This window comes from Strongylocentrotus purpuratus, unplaced genomic scaffold (genome assembly GCF_000002235.5).
Source record: "Strongylocentrotus purpuratus isolate Spur 01 unplaced genomic scaffold, Spur_5.0 spur5_contig_866, whole genome shotgun sequence".
NCBI lineage: Eukaryota > Metazoa > Echinodermata > Echinoidea > Camarodonta > Strongylocentrotidae > Strongylocentrotus > Strongylocentrotus purpuratus.
In genome coordinates, this window is record NW_022145575.1 from 2,868,287 (window position 1) to 2,878,824 (window position 10,538).

General features: G+C 34.4%; 1 protein-coding gene across 1 annotated transcript; it reads right to left on the reverse strand.

Annotated features, from left to right (window-relative positions):
- Positions 1–730: 730 nt before the first annotated feature.
- Positions 731–8,446, reverse strand: LOC115919923 (sulfotransferase 1A1-like). The gene is made up of 7 exons (XM_030974613.1): positions 8,264–8,446; positions 6,901–7,087; positions 6,117–6,244; positions 5,327–5,573; positions 4,553–4,647; positions 4,066–4,249; positions 731–3,055 (listed from the first exon to the last, which is right to left on the reverse strand). Exons 2-7 carry the CDS (start codon positions 7,076–7,078, stop codon positions 2,940–2,942), a joined length of 948 nt encoding a protein of 315 aa, XP_030830473.1. The 5' UTR covers positions 7,079–7,087; positions 8,264–8,446; the 3' UTR covers positions 731–2,939.
- Positions 8,447–10,538: the final 2,092 nt, after the last annotated feature.

The following is a 10,538-nucleotide window of genomic DNA, read 5'->3' on the forward strand; positions in this document are numbered from 1 at the left end:
ATGACCACAAGTCCTGAAAATTTACAAGGAACCTAATTTGACAAATAGTTACTGTAATAGAAACGAATTTGTTTGGCTTGCAACTAGTAGATACAGATTGTGAGCATGGTCAATCTTGTAATTAAAAATAAGCCAGAAAAAATCTTGGAACCAGCAGGACTTGCCGGGCAGTGACTATACCACCATGCCATTACTGGTCCATGGTCATGGTGAGCTTGAAACAAATACCTCAGGGGGGTGTTTCACAAAGATCCTAAGTAGAACTTAACACTAAGTGGGACATAAAAATTATGGACAGCCATTGGAGCCTTAAAATGAAATATATTCAAAAGCAGAAATTCAAGTATTTTAGACTTTTTATAAATTCCACATCCAGAACATGAAATCTCCTTGATGATAGAAAATATGAATGATTTGAATCAACATTTTATGCCTTTTAAAATAACTTTTACAAAATATTTTCAAAGACGCTAATGGCTTTCCATAATTTTCAAGTCCAACTTAGAGTTAAGTTCTACTTGGGATCTTTGTGAAACACCCCCCAGGTCTCCCAACTCTTTCTGACATATGAATATTCAGCCATAAGGATAATAATAATTACTAACTGTATAATTACTCAAATTACTGACTTTACAAATGCCTACATTCCAAATCGAAATTGTACAATACTACTTGTAACATATACCAGTATATGAAGTAGTAGTACAGAGGAAAAGAAACTACAGGTAGATCAGATAGATACAAGATTGTTTAATACAAGCAAGTCCTCAACTATGGACTATATTAGGTATCATAATATATGATTTATTACAGATTACAATCATAAAACAGATGTGAGATTGTATTTTCAGTTCTCAAATACAAATATAATGCTGGTACCATATATTTATGTTGCAGAAAGAAAAAATGATCCAAAGTATATTTTACATTTTTCCATGCTCAATGCAATCGAAATACACATGTTTACATAATAATATTTATGATGAACAACATGATGCATGTACAGAGCCTATTATATTATTTTTTGCCAAAATAATATTATCTGATATAGCAAGACATACAACATTGCATTTTCTTTTACTTTGAAGTAAATTTATCACATGATAAATTCTCTTTCATTCAATATTACACATGACAGCTTTGGTCATTGACACATATGGCATTACATATCACAAAATCTTTGGTCAGAGAAAAACTTAATGATAAATAAAATAATATTTCTCACATGATGTCATCTAACTCTATCAATAACATTCATAATATTCAGCATAGAATTATTTATGATCAATATAAAAAATAACAGCACACAAAACATTACCTTTGGTGAGTTTGGTCAATGGCATATCCGGTTGTCAAGAAAGTATTATACTTGGTAAATATACCCAAGAACAAATGCTAAAAAAATGTCAATGTAACTTTACAATTCACACAAAGAATATAACTAGTCGATATACTGATGATATCCGAATTACGTTCATATCTAGACACAATAAACAAACACAAATCTAAAATGGACATAAGCCATTTAATTTCTTAAAGCCTCCTTATTTAATAATTAAAGCCTTTCTGGAGATATGCAAGGATATCTCTCGATCTATCAAGAAAGAAGGAGATATAATACTAATAATATAATAATATTAATGAAACTAATAATAATAATAATAATCAGAACAAAGAAAAGAAACGTTTTCAGAAAAATGTTGTAGTTTCCCGGCAGTTATAAGCTCTGCTGATTCCACCTGAAATGAGCACATATGACCCGTAGAACTTTGCATTTATTTGAAGGATAGTAAGGAGCAAGTATAAACCATAATTACTTTACTATTCTACTATAAAGATCTCAATAGAAAATCTTGGTTTTGCTGGAAGGCACTTGCCATCCCTCCCCCTGGTTCACTGATAGAGAAAAAAACTTCATCTTTTTTAGAAGAGCCTGAAATTCATTGTAAAACCTTGGGTTTTTCTCATTCTTAATACGTGAATCTTACTGTACATCTGATCATGTCAGACAGCAAATCAAGTGAAGCACCATTGATACAATTATATAGGAAATATTACGTAACATTAGGAAACAGCCTGCCCACAGACTATGGTGATTCATTAAAAGTACAGGAAACACATAATCTGTGCTTTTTGTCCACAGATAAAAGGCTACCCGCGGTAGTCTATTCTTATTTCATTATCAAGTGTGCAAATTTGATGCAAATTAGCAAGTTGATTGCAACATTGATTCACTGTCTCATAATTGTGTTTTTTCATTGACTTCTATATCTTAATTTCTTAATTTGCCTAACAGAATTAATAGTAATAACTAGTATCAATGAATGCACATACAACTATTGTTCTGTAGTATATTTGCAGAGGGTTTTTTTTTTGGGGGGGGGGGGGGGGAGGCAACACACATTTTTTATATTACGATGGAGTACTTCATCAATTTTTGGTATGATACATGTTAAATTTGACATCAATATCTGATCAATTCTTTCCACCATGAAAAAATACATCTTCATATAACATATCATGCATAGTACAGAATTGACTGGCAAAGAGGTATGAACAGTAATCAACAATTACACAGACCCATAAGTAAAAGCCTATATTTTGGACACCTTAGATATTTTCAGCCGTCAAATCATACAGGACATCCCTAAACAAATTTTGACATAGTAATGAACAACTACTCTTATTGAAGAAAGAATAATTTTTCAACAATTTTAGTAATAATTCAGCCGATTTGGAACAAGTTTGTCATACCATTAGCCCAAAACAAAAATATTTTGTCTTTTAGAAGAAGAAAGAAAATGAACATTATTATTCCACCTGCACTAGTGAAAAGTGACTCACATAAAACAAATATATAAGAAAGAAAATTTAGCACCGAGAATTTAGTCCTTGTAGTGTTCTTTCTCGAAGACCTGTATAAGTCCAAGTACAGATATCTAATCCTGTTGGAAAACAAAGTCCAGACCAGATCCAGCCATCTTCTCCTTGTAGACCGCATCAAAGCGTTCGTTCTGTTCATCACTGAAGAAATTCATCCAGTCACCAACAACACCTGAAAAATAAAATGGTAAGTTCATGATAATGGTTCTTGATCTTGGGTCATGATCCAAATAGAGATTATTAGAGGGAGGGTATTAGAAAGGAAATACATGGGACATTAACTTAAATTACATCATTTGTTGATGGCCTCAAATATTATTTTAACAGTTTTCTGACACTGACACTGGCATTTGAGTTCATAATGAATAAAATATTTCTTTATTGCATTCTTTTATGCTCTAGGCTCCTATTGTTATTAGACTTGCTATATCAATATGTGCTACTTCACAGTCAACTTCCCACATTAATCAAATTCCTAACTTCAATGCTGGACCAAACACTATATTCTAATACCTAACCCTTAACATAACCTTAAACTTATCCCATCGCCTACTATTAAGCCTACGGAAATGAATGTATTCCGTAGTCAACAGATAAATTCAACTCAAACCCTGTATTCTTGATGAAGTAAAGTCCAGGGCCTGTATTCAATTGAATACTTGGAATAAGTAAGAAATTTGAAGTAAATTGCTATGCTAACATCTTATATTCAAATTGCATTTTGACTTTTACATACATTAGACAAAATCTAAGTTAAATACTTACTGATAAGTATTGTGACATCACATGGTCAATCAAAAGTAATGCGCAATTAATGTGTCGCAATAAATGTGCGCTAATATTATATTATTATTGATATTATTATTATATTATTGATACAGATACTGATATTATTGATACTGCGTTAAAAAACCATACGCCTGCCAATCAAGGCCTCCAAATATTAGGCTGAAGTCTAGTACGGAGCTGTCTTAAATTTAGGGTAAAATACTTGGCCAAAAGTTTGAACTGAATACCAAAACTGGCTAAGACAAGTATTTTATCTAAGCCAAAGAATAAGCAAAATAGTCATATTTCAAACTTATGTATTGAATTGAATACGGGCCCTGAGCAAATGTCACTTCAGGAAATGGTGTTAGAACAGAAATCTGGGGAGAGCATGTCGCAATTGATCTGACGTACCTTTCCTCAAGAAGGTCTTCTTCTTACTAGCATCAGCCTGAAGCTGGGGTAGACTATCTGGATTGGAGTTCCTATTCTTCTTCATGGCATCAAATGTACTACTCTCTACGATGCTCTCAATGGTTTCGTCAGACAAAGACTTGCACATGAACTCACTGATCTGCTTGACTGCTCCCTTTAAATTCTGTCATTTGATTACAAAAGTGTGTGATTTTATAGTCATAGAAAAAAAGCAATGCAGTAAAATATATAACAACAGAAAAAATACACAACTCTTCTGATTTGTTACAAAAGCATCTTGAATTCTAACACTATCCATCCAAAAATAAACATATATCAGCTGGAAAAAATCAAAATGGCATGGACTCAATAGAAGTAAAAATGACAAGCATTGATTATTTGATATCCTTCTATGACTTCTATTTATTTTTTTTCATTTTTTTTTTTTTTTTTGGGGGGGGGAGGGTGGTTGGGATCATGATCTTACCTTTTTCATATCTTCAAATTTAAGGAAGAGTACTGCTGGATCATCTTTTCTCTTCCACCAGTAAAGCACGCTGTCAAACCAGGAACCTCTTGGTACTGTTAGAAAGATAATTTTTTTTTTAATGGGTTATTTCAGAAAAAAATTGATAGCTATTGTTCCCATCATTTTCTTCACCGTAATCATCATCGTCAACAACATCATCATTATTATCATTATAACTATAATTATTATTTCATTATCATTATTAATGTTGTTCTTGGAAAGTGTACAAAAGCCGATCAATTAGCATGCAGAGAAAAACAAGAAATCAAGCTGAACATCCTGACCACATCTTGAGCTATGTAGCACATGGTTCAGTGAATGTACATTTCCAGCAAGTTTTAGTCATATTGCTTACATTTTGCTGATCGAAAACACAGATATGCCACATATTAAACAGATTCAGAATCAATTGGAGCCAGTTTCTCTCAAATTCAATTCCATTACCAGAACTAAACATTAGCATTAAAAGCTGGGTCACATATATGCTCCGGAAAACCATGGCAGTTTGCCATGGGTGTTAAGTGTAAGTTCACTTCGAAGCGTACTGTAGTTCTTATAACACACAGCTACATGTAGGTAAATGCTTAGGACTTTTTGGGGGGCATGCAGCTACTTTTTTCATTCCTACTTGCCACTCATTTAGTACACACACTAAAAATGTGGCAGTAAACGGTAGCGGTTTACTGTAGCATATGTGAACGAATGAGAATCAAGAGAGATTTGAAAGATCACCTCTATCAGCCATGAATTCTTCGAAGAAGACATCCCAAGAGTCATAGGTCGGTAGATTGGCGGTTATCTTACAGAAGTGAAAGTAGGACACCATCATGTCTTTGGGATTCCTGGCGATGTAAATGACCTTGCCCTTTGACCCGTCGTGGATGCTCGCAGGGAGCAAGCGAGGTGGGAGCTGAGTCTTCAGGATCCTCGGTGACGGTTTCTCTTCTGCGACCTCTGACTGCATGCGTGCGGTATCGGCCTTTACCAGAAGAAAAAATTGAATACCGGTAAATAACAATGTCCAAGGTAATAAAAAAGTTTACAATGCCATTGAGTTGGCCATTGTTTTTGAAATCCTGCACAACCACAGATAATTGAGTATTGTCTCTATGCAAGTGAATGTATAAAGGAAGTTACAAAAGGAGAAGGTATATGACATCAATAGTTTCTTTGCGTGTTTTCTATCTATTAACCCACCATAAAAGAAAGAAAAAATTCCAATAGAAATCCCAAGAGTACTGACTCTCCAAATACAGTCTATTTCAGAAGGATTAAGTAAAAAAAAAATTACCTTCCCCCGCCCCCACCCCAAAATGAGATAACTGCAGCCAGCACTTAACATTTGCTATATGTATGATTCTTCTCAATCATCAAAACGACAAGAAACATGAATGTGTTGGTATAATATAGAATAGATTCCAAACCTGAAGAAATGCAAATCAGAGGATAAATTTTTATGTATGTGAAAAACACTGGAGCATATGGAACATATAAAAAGTTCAAGGAAACCTTGTTGACCTACATTATCTTTGCTCATGCCTACAACAGCCTCTATGAATGGGACCATGGAGAAGATGTGTTTGCCTTCAAGTTTGGATTTATCACCGTCATGATGAACGAGAAGAACAATCTGCTGCACCCATGTCGTACCTGCAAGAGATGGAGGCCTGACATTTCTCAAGAGACCATTTTTTCTTAATGTAATCAAATTACATTTTATAGGTACGACAAGCAATGTTTGTCCTAGCTAGTAACAATTAATGTATGCAATTCTCATTTTGACTGAAATTCTATTATTCATAATTAATAAGTGAATGAAATAAATTTGCAATGGTGCACTTAACAAAGATTTGTGCATTACATTTCATGAAATTACGATAAAGGCATATTGGATGATTCCAAGGGGAACTATTCTAAAAATTGCACATTTTAAATTAGAACAATTTACTGCACCCATGTTATACTGCTGCATGAGATAAGTGCCTGAAAATTGTCATTTGAAGCACACACAAAAAAAGATTAATATTACATTATCTCAGGTGCGTTTTGCATGTTTTGCACGATGTTTTGTCACACTCAAAAAGTGATTCTGTGCTGGTAGTTGTTCCCCCCCCCCTAAATAAATAAATAAATAAAATATATATATATATATACATAATTGTATATGATAACTTAATTAATTAATTTTTGTTAAGAACAAATCAAATAAAACACATAAAATACATAAATAAACAAACAAAAGAAAAACAACAAATATTAATTAATTAATTAATCAATTAATCCACCATTATACCAAGAAGACGTACCTGATTTAGGATAAGTTGTTAGAAAGAGATCGTCATCCCTGACTTTGAAGTTTTTGGCAGATTCAATGCATCTAGCTGGCATCATCTTTGGCATGATGAACCCATCATACTCGTGAGAACATTCTGCTACATATGCTGGGGCTTGAGAAAGCAACGATGCTCCTTTACCAGTCTCCATGGTTATGACCTGCATTGCCATGGCAATAGAGAGGACATTGGAAGTAAATACAATTTAGCACAAATCTATAAGTTTGATTCTTGGAATATCGTCCAAAAGCAAAATTGCTCTTCTTCCATCTAAAGATTATTGTAATGAATTTTTTCTTGCTCTAGTTCTCCCTCTTCTTTAGACCGAATTTTCCGTCTCTTTCGTTCGTTAGCCTCTTATTGGGGTAGGGTCGGCCGGTAAAGAGACGGAAAATTCGGTCTACCTCTTCTTGTGCTCTTTCTCCTCCTTCTCCTTCATCAGTTTCATCATAATAATCACCATCCTCCGATTCTTTTTTTGTATTCTTGTTATTTTTCTCCTCTTTAATTCTGCTCCGCTTCCTCCTTTTTATTCTTCATCATCCTTAATTACCTTCCTCTTCTTTACTTCTTCTCCTTCTTCTGTTCCATATGCATGCCTGCACACAGAATCCAACCAGTATACCATAACCCTTTTTGCTTTAGTTTTTCTTTGCCTTAGAAACGTTGGTAAACACAACTACTACAATGCTAACGAGAAGAAGAAAAAATCAAAACTTGCTTGGTTTTACAGGCTTGATAAATGATAGATAGGATATAATTTAGATTTGGACGTCGGACTCTGAGAAAATTCAAAATTCTAATGACGTCATTACATCCGGCACAAAAAGAATATCATTGTAACAATTATCAGTCTTTGCTTCACATCATCAAATTAAAAAAAACACAATAACATTGATTCTGAAACATTAATTTGTTTTTTATAACATCATCACATTGTTACTTAGTTTCTCAGACTCATGCAGTGCTGTTGTTCTAAATTTCCACTGAACTTCTTTTTTTTTCTCGATCAAATCAATTTTAAAATAGAGTACAATTTGGGATCAAACAAAAAATAAAGATTCTTTGATATAGACCTACCCGTTTTCTCAGGAACACATTCTACAAGAATGCTCACTGTAGTTTTACAATATTACATTGACATTGTATGAGCAATGCAATGCAATGCCAGCCTATAGCTAGGCCCTAGCCAGTGGAGTAATTCATCACACTACCGGGCGCCAGTCGCGCCGGAGCGCTAGGCATGGTCTCGCATGATCTAAGTCTAAGATGAAGGAGTGGGCCTCAAAACCAAAACAATCGACATTCAAAGTTGACAACTGGAATCATACAGTACCTTAATTATCAGTTCTAGTTCTGGGGTTGTCTCTATGCTTTGTCGACGATCCGATAGTGTAATTGAACACCCTTTGCTATTTGTAGCTCACCCTCAAAAACCGCGAAATACGCTAAATGATACCGGAAATATTATTAGGTACATCCGCACCTGCATGTGGATCAGCATATAGGCCCACGGAGGAGGCGCGGAGCGAGTCACCATCTCGATGAGTCACGGATACCGGCGCCCACACACTCTCCATCAAACAGGTGGTGGTATGCGGATTTGAGACCCCAACGCCCTCCCCCTTGAATCCCTTCTCTTGTTTCTCTCTCTCTCTCTCCCTCTCTCTCTCTCTCTCTCTCTCTCTCTCTCTCTCTCTCTCTCTCTCTCTCTCTCTCTCTCTCTCTCTCTCTCTCTCTCTCTCTCTCTCTCTCTCTCTCTCTCTCTCTCTCTCTCTCTCTCTCTCTCTCTCTCTCTCTCTCTCTCTCTCTCGCCACAATCCTCTTTCGTTGATTATTTCCTCGCGAGTTTATCCAAAAAAATAATTAAAAAATCATGATTTCCTCAGAGTATATAATCTTCATGGCTTATCCGTTCAAGATTTTTTCCTATTTATAGTGATAAAGTGATACATTTCTTGTTCTTCATGATAAAATTTATTTTAAGTTAACATATCAATTCAGGTCAAATCAGAAATTCTTCTTTCCAATCTTTGCTAACATTTCCATTTCTGATATAGGCTATCCTAAAAAATGCTTTTCTTTTTCTATCTGACTGAATAAAGTCTCACCTCCCTGGTTTTCCATTCTTCATCTTCTACCATGTATTTGTTTTTAATCATTACACCAGTTAAATTTGCACGAATTTAATTTGTTCAAAAACAAATTAAGTAGTCTAAACTGTGAGCATATAAATACAAAAAGAGAACGTAATATAATCACAAACTAAATATTTCACGAATATAATCATACTTGAAAGAACCTTAACTGATCTTAGTTCATAGAAATATACAACCTGTCTTATAAATACATTGTAATGAAATTAATGATACTAAAACATTAGCCATTATTAAGACATCAATCCTATCATAAATACATTATTTAAAACCAAATCGTCAGAAAATTCAAAGTATATTCCCATGCTATTTCTTCCCACTTTAATTTTCATATTTTGTATCTAACTTAAGTAAGTAGACCTACATTCTTCTATTATCGATTATTGTATAGTATTTTTTATTTTATTTCTGCAGTATGCATACATTATTTTGTATATTCTTCACCATAATAATGTTTACTCTTTTTATAAATATATATTACAGGACCAATGAGAGGCAATCTTGAGCTTATTGTTTTATCTTCTTTATTACATTAAAATAATGAATGATTGAATGAATAGAGGAATTGACATATTTAAACACACATTTCTTACAGACGCATTTGATCAGTCAGTTACGATTATTAAAGTCTGGGGACCGACCTTTAACGTCACCATCTGATACGCGGGGTCCGCCAGTTCTATAGGCGAAGACAAATAGCTGACCAAGTGAACATACGCTATATAGTCCAACTCACATTCACAATAAATGAAAGAATAAATAAATAATAAATTATTATACGTTTGAGTAATAATGCATGATAACAGTTTGAAAACTATGGGTCATCCTACTTTACCGATAGTCCAAGAAACCCAAGTAACAATTTTGCTGAGGTTCGTCATTATACTTCCGAAGTTTCGTTACTCTGAAGGTTCGTTACTCTGGATGTTCGTGTTCACAAAAGTGAAATAGGGTTCATTATTCCAAGGATTCATGATTACGAAAACGGCATACGGAACCCTATAATCGTTTTCCGCAAATACGAACCTTCCGAAAAATGGACCCAATTTCAGTTACGGAATTATGATCCTTCGGATAAACGACCCTAATAATTGGAATAACGCAACAACAAAAAAATAATGTTCGGAATTATGAACCCTACTTCAGTAATTATGTATTCCCTGCAGCCTCTATGAGAAATTTGTGTTTCGGAATTGCGAACATTCAGAATTATGCACCTTCACTATAGACCATCCCGAAATCGATCCACAAGACTGAGAAAACAGGAATATATTCTGCATGGTTAGTTCATTGCTCTATACTGAGCCATTGCGCCTCCCCAAACCTTCAGCAGGACTTATTTAAGAAAACAAAAGAATTATTAAAACCCTTTCATGATCAGATCATAATGATGATCGTGTAGTAGTATTGTGTGCTACCGAGCAAATCGCCGTCTTAGATCATGCAGAACCCCCA